Source organism: Colias eurytheme, chromosome 12 (assembly GCF_061535395.1).
Source record: "Colias eurytheme isolate Ceu_HAF_F1 chromosome 12, ilColEury1 Martin Lab GWU primary, whole genome shotgun sequence".
Lineage (NCBI taxonomy): Eukaryota > Metazoa > Arthropoda > Insecta > Lepidoptera > Pieridae > Colias > Colias eurytheme.
The window spans coordinates 4,911,619-4,928,745 of NC_142991.1; the positions used below are offsets into that span (position 1 = coordinate 4,911,619).

General features: G+C 36.0%; 2 protein-coding genes across 6 annotated transcripts; both read right to left on the reverse strand.

Annotated features, from left to right (window-relative positions):
• Positions 1-985: 985 nt before the first annotated feature.
• Positions 986-15,157, reverse strand: LOC149903965 (chromosome transmission fidelity protein 8 homolog). The gene is made up of 2 exons (XM_090108104.1): positions 15,018-15,157; positions 986-1,336 (listed from the first exon to the last, which is right to left on the reverse strand). The coding sequence occupies exons 1-2, from the start codon at positions 15,035-15,037 to the stop codon at positions 1,015-1,017; spliced, it is 342 nt and encodes a 113-aa protein (XP_089964230.1). The 5' UTR covers positions 15,038-15,157; the 3' UTR covers positions 986-1,014.
• On the reverse strand, positions 1,198-15,157 carry hay (ATP-dependent DNA helicase hay). 5 transcript variants are annotated; one of them, XM_090108100.1, is made up of 17 exons: positions 12,128-12,268; positions 10,698-10,727; positions 10,535-10,599; positions 10,144-10,291; positions 9,575-9,715; positions 9,210-9,404; positions 8,806-8,954; positions 8,040-8,188; positions 7,564-7,730; positions 6,631-6,801; positions 5,746-5,966; positions 5,203-5,386; positions 3,410-3,753; positions 2,657-2,799; positions 2,497-2,580; positions 2,110-2,285; positions 1,198-1,336 (listed from the first exon to the last, which is right to left on the reverse strand). In XM_090108100.1, the coding sequence occupies exons 3-16, from the start codon at positions 10,590-10,592 to the stop codon at positions 2,112-2,114; spliced, it is 2,328 nt and encodes a 775-aa protein (XP_089964226.1). In that variant the 5' UTR covers positions 10,593-10,599; positions 10,698-10,727; positions 12,128-12,268; the 3' UTR covers positions 1,198-1,336; positions 2,110-2,111. The 5 variants fall into 5 exon arrangements, with proteins under 5 accessions (XP_089964226.1, XP_089964225.1, XP_089964227.1 ...); XM_090108099.1 differs by having other exon boundaries at positions 10,698-10,806; positions 12,128-12,264; XM_090108101.1 differs by having other exon boundaries at positions 12,117-12,254.
• Positions 15,158-17,127: the final 1,970 nt, after the last annotated feature.

A 17,127-nucleotide genomic window follows, 5' to 3' on the forward strand; every position in this document is an offset into this window, starting at 1 on the left:
TCGATTCCCGGCCAGGTAAGGATGAAAAAAATATTTTTCAAACTTCTTTCCAAGATGCCAGATTTCCCATTTATTAGGTAAAATTTATGTAGCTGGCAGCCCAATTCTTCACACACACTAGCGTCTTTACAAATTGCCTAACACACACTACAGAAATGAGTTGCCGCACTTACAGAGCTATTGTTTTTAGGCGGGGCGGTATCTAGTCGTAGCGCGCGCGCGGAGACCAATCCTTAATCTAAGGCGATAGCATTTTCATCTGCACTTATTACAATAATTTTAGTTCCTAGTTGTTTAGATTATTTTCCACAACGCATTGATACGCATATATGTGCTAGCTTTTCTATGTGTACAGACTTTCCGATTTCAACAATCACCTAACATATGGATGTGAAAATAAAATCCAAAAATAATTGAGAAACAAGTCATCTAGTCCGAGAAAATTAGTAAAATCAGCGGAAACAAATCGTGTAGTGTTGAAAATCGTTACAGTTATTCCTTGACATGTCCAGTGAATCATATCGAAATTCCTCAAGGGTGGGGTGAGCTAAGGGATTTTATTTTAGGATTTTTGCTCATAATGGCCCCTTGTCGGCTTAGTTCTCTCGGACTAATCATGCTTAAACTTTACTGAATTTTGTTATTCTATATTTTTAAATTTAAAATTAATTTTCACTGAAACATTATTCTTTTTTTTAACTTTATAAATAAAATATGTGTGCGATTGATATATTAATTTAATGATGTATGTTTTCACAAAATAAAGCACAAAAAAAATCTATAATTTTATAAAACTTTGTTTTTGTTTGATTGGTTGAAGGCGCTTAAATATCAGGAACTACGGGTCCGACTTGAAAAATTATATCAGTTTATTAATTATTCAGTTTAGATGCTATATTATATCATCAAGTTAATCAATCATCAAGACCAATTGGACCGGAGCAATGCGGATAAAATAACGGGTAAGGATGAAATGAAACATAAGTTATTCAAAATAAAAATTTATTAGGTACTTTACACCCTTTCAGCCACATTTGATATAATTGGTTTAGGCCTAGATTTGAATAGTAATTTCTTTTTAACAATAGCTTTCACTTTATAGTCGATATTACCATTTATCGTTTCTTTTTCTATGACTGCCATTGGCTGTTCTAGTTTTATTTCTTTTCCATTTAAAACATGATGACCAAGAATTAACACTGGATGCTTATTCCTACTAAAATAATGTAAGTCTCCAACGACAGTAGGCCCTGACATAAGTTCTTTTTTTGTTTGTATTAAACCTTGCAGTTCTATAATAGCCCATTCTGGTACCCCGCTATGCGTCTCCGATTTACTGCAAAGAATAAAATAACTATGGTATAAATAAAGAATAGGGGAATGAAATAGTGGCGAACGGGATAAGAAGAAAAAAGCAAACTTGTTTTAATATTACATATTTTTAATTTTTCACAATTTGTCTAAATACAAGGGTGGTTTTATAAATAAATACCTGAAACAAAAAACACATAATTATATTTTGTTATGAATATATAGAACAGGCTTTAATAAAACAATCAAAGGAGGTGTCGATTATTTGATTTTAATTTTAATTTAAAAGTGGGCAAATACTACTAAGAAAATTGATTGAGATAAAATTTTTGGGGATATTATTAGTAGATTTTTTAATTTATTGAAATTTTTATCTATTTGAAATAATATATTGTATTCATCTGTTTAAAAAGTCATTTGCTTGAGTGTCCACTGGAGACTCGTTAAGGTGGTCGTTTCCTCCAGTACCCAATTATAGAGACCATAAGACTGTTTTTCCACCAAGAATGCGCGAGGATGTGTTTAGCGTTTGAAGCGATATTGGTTACTAGCTGTGCTCCGCGGTTTTACTCGCATTGCTCGGCTCCTGTTAGTCTTAGCGTGATGATATATAGCCTATAGCCTTCCTCGATAAATGGGCTATCTAACACCGAAAGAATTTTTCAAATCGGACCAGTAGTTCCTGAGATTAGCGCGTTCAAACAACAAACTTTTCAGCTTTATAATATTAGTATAGATATACTACATCCTCGTACATTATTGCTGAAAATTATCCTTCGAGGTATTATTAACCCGCACCATTAACAGCGGAACTTCTTAAACAGCGGGTGCTTATTATGCTGCCCGCGGCGGTGCTCCAAGTACAGCGCATCGTCCGCCCCCGCGAGCGAGGACAGCGCCCCCCCGCGCCGCGCCACCCCGCCCACTACACCCTCGCGCTCCTCCTCGCAATCCGTTTCTGATGCGGCCAGTACCTGCAAATAATACCAGGTGAAAGGTAAGACGACAGACGAATTTAGACAGGAGCAACTCATGAAACTGAACAACTTTTGTTGCTGATCACTTTTAGCAAATAAAACATGGAGGCGTGTTTTTCGTGACAAATGGATAACATCATGAAATTAACTACATATAAAAAAAAAATTAAGACTATACTTAGCTTGTACAAATTATTTGGACACTAACCTGTTGTAAAAGCATACCCTGCTCTTCCCTTGATCCATACATCAAATCTGGTTCTTGGTCCATACCTTTCAATTCTGTGATCACCTATAAAACGAAGAATTTTAAAGATTAGTTACTAAAAAATTAAAAACGAACTAAATTTATAAATAATAAGACTCACTTTGTAACTGTAACCCTGATTGACAAGAAACCGTTGTCGTTTTCTACTGTATGCCATTTCCAAAGTGTCTTGTGAGACCAATGTGTAGAAGAATGCATTATATTCCTCGGCTATCGCGCCTTTCTTAGCTCTCAAAATACGACCTGTATAGATAATCAATGTTTAATAACGTTAAAACTCATTACACTGATGTGATGAGTATCTTAAAGTATTTTCAGCCTTGGTCGAAGCTATATGATATTTGAATGTACATATTCAGTTTGTGATTATCTTTCTATTATTATAATACTAGCGGTGCGCCCCGGCTTCGCCCGTGGTACATATTTCGCAATAAAAGGTAGCCAATGTTCTTTCTCAGGGTCTAAAGATTATCTGTGCCAAATTTCATCAAAATCGGTCCAGTAGTTTATGCGTGAAAACCATACATACATAATTACAAACCTTTCCTCTTTATAATATTAGTATAGATGTGCGAGTACACTAAAACCGATTACAATAAAATTTCGTATGAAGGTCTTCAGCTACCTTCATACGAAATTTTATTGTAATCGGTTCAGTAGTATTTGCGTGAAAGAGAATTAAACGTTTTATGTTTCATGGAACTATCCATCCATCCAACTCAGAATAAGACACAGGCATACTTTTTATCCCAAAAATCCCATAGGAACGGGAACTATGCGGATTTTTCTTTGAAAACGCGGGCGAAGCGTCGGGCGGAAATCTAGTGTTAAAAAAAAGACTCGTATTATTTACCCAATCGTTGCGCTTCCTGTCTCCTAGAACCACCGTGCGAAGATATTTGAATTAGAACATTGGCCTCTGGTAAATCAAAACTCGTATCGGCGACTTTACTGACGAATATAGTATTGACTTTGGGGTTAAATTTGAAGTTTTGTAGAATCTGTATCCTTTCATTTTGCGATGTAGGACCGTAAATGTATGGTTTGTTCATTTTCACGGCGTAATGTCTCAAAGCAAACACATTGTCAGAGAATACAATGGTTTTATCGCCTCGCTTCTCGTGGTATCTTACAAGGAACTGACACGCACGGAATTTGGAAGGATTCATTACGTACAACAGCATCTTTTTGTTGATTCTGAAATAATGACATGTGATTTAGTTATTATTCATAGAGATTTAAATTAAAATGGGAACAAAAGTAACTTGTGAGAGTGTTTATTTACTTTTACTATGTTTTAGAGTGGTGTAATGACGAACTGTTTTATCTTGAAGTGTTTTATTGTAGGGTAATATTACCATGTTACTGTAATAAATATAATCCTACTAATATTATAAATGCGAAAGTTTGTGAGCATGTGTGTGTGTTTGTTACTCTATCACGCAAATACTACAGAACCTATTACAATGAAATTTAGCACACATATAGAGGGTAACTTGGATTAACACATAGGATAGGTTTTATCCCGGAAATCCCACGGAACGGTAACTATGCGGAAGGAAATCTAGTATTATTATATGTATTATCGCGTAACACGCTTTCGATGACAATGCTGACTGCGCATATCATACTGCATTGAAACTAGATAACTTTTCGGCGCACTGTGAGAACACGTAAGTGCACGCATGTATAATGTATATGTTTATGTATGTGCGAACTTTCAACTTGTGTACGAGCAAGCACGTCCAAAGTGCAACAAGGCGCTTTGCTTGCAAATTGCGTAAATCAAATTGTATCCAACATTTTACACATTAAATTAAAATCAGTTCATCGTCGACGGGCATTAAGAGTACCTCGCGTGACTCATCCATCCATTATATAGTTATTATATTCAGTTTAATACAAGTTTTATATAGTTTAAATAACTCTTTTATTTCAATATTAATTAATCATACACACGTACGGGATAGGCCCGTACAACTTGACATGACTTCGTGCATGTTTGTACGCTTTGTCACCATTGTTACTGTGAGGAGGATACGGCTCAGCACACCATAGAGTCGTGTCCAGCGTGGACAGCAGAACGAGATGCACTACGTGCTATGGTTGGATCAGACCTCTCACTTCCGATCATAGTTGGTGCTATGTGCGAAAGAGAGGACGTGTGGATGGCAGTGCTGTCTTTCTGTGATGCAGTGACGTCACAGAAAGAAAGTGCTGAGCGCGACCGGGAGCGTAGGAATCCCGTGCGTCGCAGAGCACGCCGCAGGGGACGTCGGGTCACAGTAGACCTGACGAGCCTTTATCGTTGCAGAGTGTGTGCGGCGGGCGCAGCGCACATTCAACAGGCAACGCGAGGAGGCCCTGTTGTGGCTGCAGTCTGTTGCAGTGATAAGCATGCGCGTGGGGCAGTCGCGACTACAAACAAGTGAATCGCCAATGGCAGGCGCGCGAGGGGTACCGTGAGCGTTCCCACCGGAGATCCCGGGATCCCCTCTTTACTTGCGCGGAAGTAGGCAAGTCAGTAGGAGTCTGACATAACCGTCCTGCTGCCCCCGAAGCAGTCGGTGTTCATGATGAATTTCCTCACGTAAAAAAAAATGTTTGTACGCTTGCTGTTGTGTGCGCATGTGATGTGTGACTCACTTCTGCACGAGGTACTCGCGGTAGAACTCCGGCGTCATGGGGCACCACACCTCCGCGCACTGCACGCGCGCGATGTAGCCGGCCGCCTGCAGCTCGAGCCAGTTCGCCTCGTACAGCTTCGGCCCGATCAAAAAGTTCAGGTCCGCGATCTTGTCGTCCTCACGCAGGAGGGTCGCGGTCAGACCTGTGTGAAGGAAAATACAATACAAAATATAATAAAGCCGTGGTTACGAAATTGTATTTCTAATTAACGTCATCTGATCGAACTCGGCTCGAGCGTCTGCTGCGCGTAATTTGAACGAAGCTTAAGCGTTTCCCAAAACTATGAGCATAACTAAAGTGAAATAATGCAATATAAAATTATGTCTTTCTGAATGCAGTGCGAACAATACTAACTTTGTAAAATGATTGAATCTGATTCATGAAACTAGATACACTAAGGCACAAGTCAGTATTTTTAAACACAATCAAATTGAATTTCTACACCTTTTCATTTAATATGTATGTGATAAGTGGATATCCTAAACCTAGAGCCGTTCATACCTAGTTTAGCGTGCGAGTGTACTATAGTGAGTACACGTCGGAACATCTTGGCGGGTATAGTGTGTACTTCATCTAGTACAACCAGCCCCCACTCCTGCGCCTGAAGCCATTTCATCGTCTGCTCCGCTTCCCACGAGCGCCTCTGCCCGTGTGTTATCATCGAATATGTTGTGATTAGGATACCCGCACCCATTGGCTTGTCTTTCGCTTCTGATGTGAATCTGAAATAGCAAGAAAATATTAGTATTGAGTATATTAGTATCTGATTTTATCATTGTTAATTCGTGGTGTAGTTCATTTAGTAAATGATATAGAATAGTACGATATTGTATAAATGATGAAATAAAATAAATAAATATTAGGTAATTAAAAGCCAGTTTCTCATTTTCGGGATTGTTTTTTTTTGAACTACATATTTATTTATTGATGTAGCAGATATCCATAGACGACGCGGTTGGCGCAGTGGTAAAGTAACTGCCTACTGAGCCGACGGTCCCGGGTTCGATCCCCGGTCAGGGCAAATATTTGTGTGATGAGCTCAATTATTTGTTCTTGGGTCTGGGTGTATTATCTATATTTGTATTTATTAAATATTATATTTATCGTCTCCTAGTACCCACAACACAAGCCTTAATTGAGCTTACTGTAGGACTGGGTCGATTTGTGTAATAATGTCCTATAATATTTATTTATTTATGTATCGATAATCATACATACATTGCAAAATGGTACGACAGCAATATGTTGAGTGTAAAATAATTATGAAATACAAAAGCGAAATAAAAATTCTATAAAATATTTTCATGTCGCGTGTTCTAAATGCGTGTATGCGCGTGTAAGTATATATCTATACGTGTATGGTACGTTTCCGTGTGCGCGGTGTACCTGCATATAGTACTATCGTCCGCCGTGGACCAGCACTTGAACTGCTGCTTCCACTGCTCGACGGAGACGCCCGAGTTGCAGAGCACGAGCGCGCGCTTGCGCACCGTGCACACCGCCGTCACGCCCACCAGCGACTTGCCCGCGCCGCACGGCAGCACTATCACGCCCGATCTGGTATCAAATCGTACTTACTACTTATTTATAGATTAAGTTTGTAGGTTTTTTTTTTAATATGTCAGAGCAAGCAAAGGAGCAGATGGGCCACCTGATGTTAAGTGGTCACCACCGCCCATAAACACCTGTAACACTTCCAGTGTTACAGGTGCTTTGCCGGCCTTTTATGGACAAATAAGCTCTTTTCTGGAAGTTCACTAGTGTTACACGGATTTTGAATGGCCACAATGGTATCTCAGACATAAACTATATAATATACTAGCTGTTCCCCGCGGTTTCACCCGCATTGCTCCTCTCCTGTTGGTCTTAGCGTAATGATACATAATTTATAACCTTCCTCGATAAATGGGCTATCTCACACTAAAAGAATTTTTTAAATCGGACCAGTAATTTCTGAGATTAGCGCGTTCAAACAAACAAACTCTTCAGCTTTATAATATTAGTATTAGTATAGATATTACAAGCTATTCTATATTTTTTTTTAAATTTTCAGTTCTATATGATAATCCTAACGGTACAGATGTTACAAACCACCTAATATTAAATCGTTCTTGAGTTACCAAAAATACGATGCCATGTAAAAGATGATCTTAGATCCTATCCCGGTGGAGTGTTAAGCATTTGATTTATTTTTAAGTTGTTAAACTTCTAAAAAAAATGGCGGTCATAGCTACGTCATACTGACTAGTAGAAACTCAAACTTGTTGACTGATTTCCACTTATTATTTCAAAAAGACAAATTATTTGTTTCACACATACCTTGCTCTTCCGTTTCCAAACATTTTCCTAAGACTTTTCTCTTGATAAGGTCGTAATACTGCCGTTGGTTTGAGATCAATATTGATGTCCGGATTAACTGCGTCATTACGAAAGTCATACTCGGCTAGTAATGGATATTCCAGTTCAATGCAACGTTTTTGTATGACCTGAAATTACATTGATATTTAAGTAACGAATATCTGTACTAATATATTTTATATAAAGTTGAAGAGTTTGTTAGTTTGTTTGTTTGAGCGCGCTAATCTCAGGAACTACTGGTCCTATTTGAAAAAAATTTCAAATCGCCTATTTATAGAGGAATGCTATAGACTATATTATATCATCACACTAAGAAAAAACAGGAGCGGAGCAATGCGGGTAAAACCACAGAGCACAGCTAGTTATCAATAAGTATTGATTACACGGACGAAGTCGCGAGCGGAAAGCTAGCATACTTATAAAAAGTTACAAGTAACCTCAATTTTATCAGGATCAACTTCAAAAGCGACTGCAGTATTCGCGGTTATATCTGTTGCTTCTTCCTCTTCGTCATCTTTGTCCAATTGCTGGTAGAACTGACTGATATCTTCAGGCACACTACCGTTTGCAGCAGGTTTGTCTTCGCCTAATTCAAATATTGTAATTAAAAAAAAATAACTACATGGTCAACTTGTTCTAATTATAGTAATATGATGTCTAGGAAATTTTGTATTCCAATCAAAACTGTTCAAATATTGCACGCCTCATAAGCGAAGCGTTGAGGTGGGTACTACTGTCACTTCGCGCAATACATCTGATTTTTCAAACTTAAAATGTCTTTATGTATCATACATTGCACTTGTAAGATAATACATACACACATATATTAAGAAAAAACACTATTTTTAACGTTCATGATATTTTTGATGTCATTTTTGTTATTTAAACTAGTTAAAAAACAGTTTAAAAAAGTTCTGTCTTGGACGTCCGTGTGTCTGTATGTGCGGATCCTTTTTCTTGTTAACACGATAGCGACCGAAATACTTTACTAATCGAGTCTTTTTTTTTTCTCTTACGCTTGAGTATGCTCAGGAATAGAACCCTTTCATTTTTCAGGGTCTGATTCGATGTGGTTTAATTGTTATTAAATAAACAAAAATAATAATTAATAAATATTTATTAAAAAAAAATTATGAGGCGTGCACTTTTGGATTTTCCAAATTATTAATAATTCTTTTATTCAAGAAAAATATAAATAATCACCAATTTTAGTAGAAGCTGTAGCTGGTTTATTTGGAAGTGCCGATGACAATAATTCGTCATCACCATCGCGTCTTAACCGACACTGCTGGACCACTGGATCTTTAAGTAATTTTTGTAGTACTTCAACATGTTTACTTTCTACTAAATACCTAGAAAAGAAACAATTAATATGTCATCATTCTGAAAGCAAGGAATGTTGATGACAAAAAAAACAAGTACTTTTTGAAGTGAAACTTCTTTAGGCGCGTTGAGAGTAAAATTTTAAGGTCGCGTCATAACAATACCATCATGTCATGGAGTAAGGCGACGATTTTGGTATCTTTGAATCTTGACAAGAAGTTTCACTTCTGACACGTGTGCTCGGCACACACGCTCTTTTTTATCATAAGCCGTGTTTATCTTACCTATTTTGCTTAAGAACAAGTTTAACTTTTCCATATGACAAGGTACATAGTTTAATAAACTCCATGATGCCAGCAGGTACTGCACATTTGCTTAGTCGTTGTAAGTATTCTATTATGTCATTTGTCTGCAATCCTACTGATACAGCGGCATATAAGCTGTATGCAGTTAATTTATATTCATGGATGTGTTGTGGCCTACAAAAAAATAAAAACATTATAATTCATATTAGACTAGCTAATAGAGTAGGTAGCATAATATTAAGTTTAATCTTAAATATTATGTTTAATAATTTCAAAAAAAGTTCTGTTTTCTTCCACAATATTGCAAATACAGTAAATCGATACTTTATTTATAAAAACCTTACCTGCAAACAGGTTCTGCTATAGCAATCAAAAAGTCATGAGCATGTTTGTATACAGGTGAAAATGCTTCTAGGAATATGTGTCCATTCGGTGCAACCCATAGGGGACGGCTTGCATTATCAGCTTTAAGCTCCATTTGATTCCTGTTTACATAAAAAAATATTTTATTAGTCATTATATTATGATTAAAGTGTCATGACAAACTACTTAGTATGTCACTTTAATAATAATATGTCAATTAATATAATATAATAATATGTAATAGTATGTCACTTTATTTATGTAATTCATCATTCATTCATTGATGGTTGATAACACAATAACAGGCAATTTTTTTCTGAAATGATTCAGTCTTTTCAAAGCACAATAAACACTTATTTTGATTCATTAATAAAAAAAAGACGGGTTGCACTCCGGGAGTGCCAGCAGAAGAAAACTTGATTATTAACATTCAGCATGTTTGATATTTTGGAATGGTATCCGTCTTACGCATGGAATATAAGATTAATAAATATAATTAACTAATATTTTATACCCAACGCCGCTAAAGAAGTTTTCACTTCAAAAATACCTGTAATCTTTGGCTCCAAATTCATCCTCTGGTACTTGATCATTTTTCTCTGCATCTTGCATAGCAGCTCCAGGGACACCAGTGTTTTCTGGGTTATCATCCTCAACAAGATCTATAGTGATTTCTTCTTCAATTTTCTTCTTTTTACCTAAAAAATGCATACTCTTAAATAAACATGCAAGGCATGATTACATGTAAATTATTCTTTATTTTAATAAATGTTAGCCCATTGGCTTTTTAAGTATCAATGATTGATGTGAACTTGAAATAGAATTTTGAGTTGTAGTCAACTAAGATATTTTTGTATATTATGTAAAAAACCTTCTAGTTTCATGGTAATTATACAAATATACATTATACATACAAGAACTTCAATATTAATGTAATTTACCTGATCTCTCTCCTCCGGCTTTGGAATCATACTTTTTTATCTTCTTAGGTGGCCCCATGTTTAATCTAAAAAAAAGAAATTATAAATAATCTAATTAAATTGTTTGAAATTATGTATTTACATCATCCTATTAAAATGATTATAGAAAAGTTAGGAGACATACCTTTAAAATATAATGACAGACACTATAATCCTGTATTAATTGTGCAATAAAGTATTTTTCATTCATTCATTCATTCATTCACTATACCCGGCGCGGCGAATGATGATTCCTATGACACTGTCAGTTATTCTCAACAGACAAACTTGTAATGGCGTCACCATTAAATTAGAAACGTATTGGAGGCGTCTAAAAATCTCATTAATTAATTTTTACGTAGCTTTATGCCATAACAATGATATTCCGTTGGAATTATAACAATTCTTAACATTTACGAGAAATTATATCAATTTGACTTTACATTTACGTCCTTCAAAACTTACATCGTTGGCATTTATCGACTAGTGCGAAAAGTATCGATATACAAATTTCGATACTGGAAACGAGTTCACATTTTTTCCATGCTTATGTCTCCTCTACACTACTCGCGAAGTTGAACGAGTGTGTAGTCCACAGAGCAAGTAATATTGGTGTAGTCAGTAGTGTAGCACCGCGGACTTCAGCCAAGTACTTCGCCGAGGAACTTTGCGAGTAGGGTAGAGGAGGCAATAAGCTTTAGTTCATTCACTATTAAATGGAACAGAAGATCGCAGCATAATTAATTAATTAATTACCGTTCGCGTTAATTTACTTACCTATGATAATATAAGTTTTTTAGACAAATTAAATGGGGGATTCCTTTTTCATGATAAAATAATATACAGTATACACTGTGTTAAACGGGTTAAAAATTACGTGAAAACGATAAGGCACATTTTTATGTTTTGGAAAAACTTTTGTACCTACTTAATCTATGCTAAAAAACTTAAATTAATACAACAACAACATAATAGACGTTAAAAATTCATTTTATAATATTTGTAAGAACATGTTTACCGACGTGGCTGAATGCAAACCACGCCTTTGCCTATAAAATAGTAAAGTATCGACACGACCCATCATACGAGCAATCACTAAGACGAACTGTCTTAGGGATCATCATTCGCCGCGCCGGGTATAATAATATGTATACTGAAAGAAATTCCAAGTCACTGTTGTTATGGTTCTTGCCTTAACTTTGCAGTATGGTTATTTATTTATTGAAATTATTCTTACAAAAATCAAAACAAAACCAAAGGCCAACCATTCATACAAAAAATAAATCACTTTACTATACAAAAATGTTTATTATAGTAAATATTGTGAGGATATACATATATGCATTTGAATCTTAGTAGAGAAATCTTTTTTTTTTTTTTTACAGTACAATAGGGGAGCGCTTGGCCACGATCTCGCCTGATGGTAAGCTGAGATGGTAATGTTTTTCAATAAATAAGGTAAGTATTTCACTTTTTATAAAAAGTCCTCAACAATGATTCACATTTTTATATTATTCCATATATGTAGCTAAAGCATGTTTTTTTATTTGTCTTAAGCATATACCTTGAACTTACAAGATTAGATAGATGGAAAAAAGATAGATTTTTGTTTAATTACTATGTTTTTTTTAATATATTTGAATTTTGAAACGCCTATTAACATGCAAAATGTTCAAAACAAGTCAAAACAAGTCTACACTCTACTGTCAAGTGTAATAGTGTCAAATGTCAGTTCTTTTAAATGTCAATGTCATACCTATATTTCATTTTACGCAGTACGCTGTTGCCTGTTCACAAGGTACCAAACATAACAATGATGCAAAAGCTTTATCAATAAGATAATAATATATATGTGATACTCCCAACAAAAACTATAAAAAAACTATAAAAAAAAACTAAACAACACACTTAAACTTATAAAATTATTGTATCAACTCCTTGATAAGCTTAGTTGCTAAGTCTACACAGTATAAAGTTTGAATAAAACATATCGGTTTAGAAGTTTGGGTCAAAAGTAAGAGTCAAGCTAATAAATACGTGTTAGTAAAAAATTGGTCACAAAGCGCTGTGGTCACAGTAAAGAGCCACAACACGAAACCCGTGTGGTAGCTGTAATGGAAGTGTTGACTGGAAGGCAGGCCATGACATATTCCAAACATTACTTCTTACCATTATCAGGTTTTTAAAATACAAGTGAGGATGATATTTGCACATGTTTCTTTACTGCATTTGTAAAGAAAGCTTAGCTAAGTACTAGAGTAGTAAAATATTGAACAAAACTATTAGTCATTGGTTACTTAATTATATACTTGTACTAGAGGTCCGCGCCGCAGTCCAAAAGCCCAGCGGCGGCGCGCCGGGTGCGGCACCCGGCGCGGCGCGGCGTCGCCGGCGTGGGCTAGTTATTTTTTTTTATTTTTTTTTATGTCAGAGCAAGCAAAGGGGCAGGTGGGCCACCTGATGGTAAGTGGTCACCACCGCCCATAAACACTTGCAACACTTCTAAGTGTTGCAAGTGCTTTGCCGGCCTTTTATGGACAAATAAGCTCTTTTCTTGAAGGCCCCAATGTCGTAGTTGTTCGGAAACACCGCAGGTGGCAAATCGTTCCACAGTTTCACCGTACGCGGAAGGAAGTTGCGGGTGAAGCGGACAGTGGTGGAGCGCCAACCATCCAGATGGTGCGGATGGAACAGATTTTTACGGCGTGTGGTCCGGTGGTGGAACTGTGCGGCTGGTAGTAGGTGGAACAATTTCTCAGAGCACTCCGCATAGTAGATTCTGTACAGTATACAGAGAGACGCAACGTCTCTTCGCACTGACAGAGGATCGAGCCTATCGGAAAGCCTACGGTCATCGACAATTCGAGCTGCTTGACGTTGGATGCGGTCAAGAGGAAGGAGTTGGTATTGTGGGGCTCCGGCCCAGAGATGAGAACAGTACTCCATATGCGGTCGCACCAGAGCCGGAGCTGACTGATTCACCACAGCTGAAGTCGGAGGGCCGGCTTGAAGTACTGTCTCGATCTACTGAGCACACCAAGCTTTTTCGAGGCTAATTTAGCCTTCGCTTCCAAATGACTGCGGAATTGAACATCACTCGAGATTTCAACTCCGAGGATTCCGATTTTCTGCGATATACTAAGGGGAGTACTCTTAAACCGAGGTTCTACGACAAATGGGGTCTTTTTAGCGGTGAACGCGCAAACCTGTGTCTTTTGGGGATTGAACTCGACAAGATTAAGTTCACCCCAATCCGAGACTTCTTGAAGAGAAGACTCGACTTCAAACACAAGTTTGTTTCGACTCTCATTGAGGCTTTCCTTTGAGGTGGGATAATCGATATATCGATATAGTACATCGATATAGTAGACAATTGCCGTGTTGTAGACAACAACGCGTGCGTGACACATGGTTCGCGCGCAAAATTTGAACTCGGCGCCAATTTTTCTGTGACCCGGCGGCGGCGGCGGCGCGCCGGGGTCTCTCGGCGGCGGCACGCCGGCGTGGCGCGGACCTCTAACTTGTACCTACCTAAAAAAAGCTTCTAATTTCAAGGTATCTAATTTAATAAGAAATATTTATAAGTTTTTTTAACAATTTATGTATAGTTAAGCAATTAATGATCAAAAGTGTTGTGACATTTGAACATTACTAAACCAAGGAGGTGGAGGTTGATAAGAACATAGGTTACTTGTTATCCGGGTACCACACTAGTTAAACTATCAATATCAGGAAAACCTAATTACTAACATAAACTACTTTCACTGTAATGTGTAAAAGTAGAAACTAATTTTCATATAAGTAGGTATTTAATGAAAATTATAGATTTTTAAAACAATCAATTTTTGTTTTAACTTTTTTGCCTCATCAAGATGGATGAAAAGAGAATGCAGTAATTATCTAGCAAGAAATATTCATGCTTGGTTAATTTTATATGGGCCAAAGTTGTAACATATTTACTTTTATTTTGAATCAACAATATGGTAAATTTTTAGTTTCGATTTGTATAGAAAATTAAATCTGAAAAATTATTTTACATTGGGTAAAATAATGGATTTAATTTTAACCAGAGATTTAACCTAAATATTTATTTCGTTTCAATAGTGACGATAATCGTCACTATTTCTCAATCGTTAAGAGTTGTATTGTATTGAATAGCTCGCTACCTACGGGAATTTTGATGAGTTTATACAGATAACGGAATTCATAAAGTATAAAAGCTATATTCATTAATTATTAAAAATTTACGTCAGTATTACTAATAATTTTCATTCCGCGAATGTAAGGTAAGGTGTTGGTGATACATAACTCGAGAACGGCAGAACCGATTTCGTTAATTCTTTTTTTATAATATATCCTTGATGTACATACGAGGATGGTTCTTATGATAAAAAAACGTAAACATGTACCACGGGCGAAGCCGGGGCGGAACGCTAATAAAAGAATAATATTTATTATAACTTACCAGTCTATATAAATTTGCATTCTTTTTCAGTATTGAATTATTTAAAATGTTTGGAGAATGGTACCGATTCTTCTTTTTCTCCTTAACTTCACAAAACTAATTATTAATTACTGTTACTGATATTATTTTTATTTGTAAAATTACATATTTGCAAAACTTTGTAATATATAGATTATTTAAACTTATCTGACAAGTGACAGTGACGTTTTGTAGATTGTCGTAAATCGTAATTTGTAATTCGCGGTTTCCTGCACAGTGCTGCCAACGGATTCGTTGTTCTGAGCTGCCAATTCAATTTTCGAAAAGGCACTAACAAAAATAAAAAAGCACTAGTTTGTGTATTTTCAGCCAACGATTTTCAGTCATAGAGGGCGCTAAACGTTAAAAAAACTATTTTACTTTAAACCTTTTTATAAAAAAAATAATATTTTATTTTCATTGAAATCGACTTGTAACGACTTGAACTTGAAATTGACTTGAAACGATATGTTTAACTTCCTTTGGAATTTCATATTTGAAGCAATATTTATTCATTGCTTCTAGGCCCGTCCGAATATTATATAACAACGAATTAAGCAAGGGCAGACCTTGGGCAGACCCAATAGATTTCGTTGTTTTATTTAGCATTACGTTCTTATAAAGCACTAGATTGGGCACTACCATAGAAATCTAAATAACAAGACACTAGAAGTCGTAAGCGCGCGTGACCTTGTCGCCACTCAGGTGACTTTCACATCACCAGTGTGTTCGTCACAGTTCAGTTGCTATGGAGACGTATGTGTGTAAACATGGTGTGTTTCGCATTTCCCATTGCGGAAATTCTTCCACAAGTTGTAATTATACTAATAAAGGAATAATATTTCATCGGTAAATATTTTTTTTTAGAAATAATGCCGTTTTTCCTTAAAATTATAGAATATTTACAAGTATTACGAGTGTCACCATAGTAATCGAAATAACAATGAATGACACAGTTTCAACCTTATTGGAGCAAAAAGAAACAAAACGTCTCATATACTTAGGGATGTTATTCTAAAATAAACCGTAAATTCGTGCGTTAGGATACATATTAAAAAGCTTAATTTAATATTTAAGTTAGTTTTCACTAAAATCAAGTTGTCCAATAAAAGGCATAGTTTACTTGTGTGTATTGTTTAGCTATCGGTTTAAATGTGTTGATTTTGGCGACAGCGGTTTTCATACGAATTATGACATTATAGCACTTCTATGTGTCTTGTTATTTAGATTTCTATGGGCACTACGCTCTAAAATTGAATTTTGAGCACTAATACATGAAAATAAGCACTGCCGAGAGCACTAAATCGGCAATACTGTTCCTTCATGCTGTTGCCAGTAAACGAAAAAAAAAAAAAACAAAAAAACAACTTAACCGCCGCACCGCGTGTTTAGTTTGAAATTTGAATTAAATTCTTCCATTTATAATGGATCTTAGTGGTCTAAACCAAGTTTAAAAGAGAAGGATAAATAATTATACTCCTAGCACATAAACAGGTAATAAAAAAGTAGGTTAACAGGTAATAATAAAAGCGTGTTGAAATAGGCAATGTTATATTTTTTACCAACAATAATTTTAATTTGTGATTTTCAGTGCGGTTGCATGACTGAATCTTTCCAAGGTGGAGACTATACTAGATGACTGATTAAAACTTAACTTTAAAGAGGGCACAAAACAGAAGAACTAGATCCGCGAAATTAATTTTCCGTTCATTATTGCTTCCGTTTTAAAATTACCTGGCTCAAGGTTTCTTTACGTATACGTATAGAAGCCCCCAATATGTTATTTAGATAAGGTGAGCCTAGAGTCGATCTGCCGATTTTGCGTAAATGGGTTTATTTCCGCACACTTTTGTACTTTAGAAGTGGGGTAGAATTAGAAATAGGTACCTATATAGATATAGTTCTATTAGCAAATATGAAACTAAGTTACTATATTATATTTTGTTTAGACTATGAACACGCAATAATGCTTTAATAAATCTATTTATTATAATTAGATTAAGTGCTTGCATATGTATAGAGTTTCCAAACCTACATGCATTTGAGACCGGAGTGTCCGCCTTAGCTCGCATTGAGGTTTTTAAATCGATTT

Bases quoted from the DNA above. Each gene is read 5' to 3' on its own strand.
- hay (XM_090108098.1), bottom strand. From the start codon at position 10,592: ATGGGGCCACCTAAGAAGATAAAAAAGTATGATTCCAAAGCCGGAGGA. The intron at 9,716-10,143 runs GTATTTTTGAAG...TTATGTAAACAG, and splicing joins TTTGGAGCCAAAGATTACAG to GAATCAAATGGAGCTTAAAG. The intron at 9,405-9,574 runs GTAAGGTTTTTA...ATTTTTTTGTAG, and splicing joins ATAGCAGAACCTGTTTGCAG to GCCACAACACATCCATGAAT.
- LOC149903965 (XM_090108104.1), bottom strand. From the start codon at position 15,037: ATGCAAATTTATATAGACTG. The intron at 1,337-15,017 runs GTAAGTTATAAT...TATTCTTTGCAG, and splicing joins ATGCAAATTTATATAGACTG to TAAATCGGAGACGCATAGCG.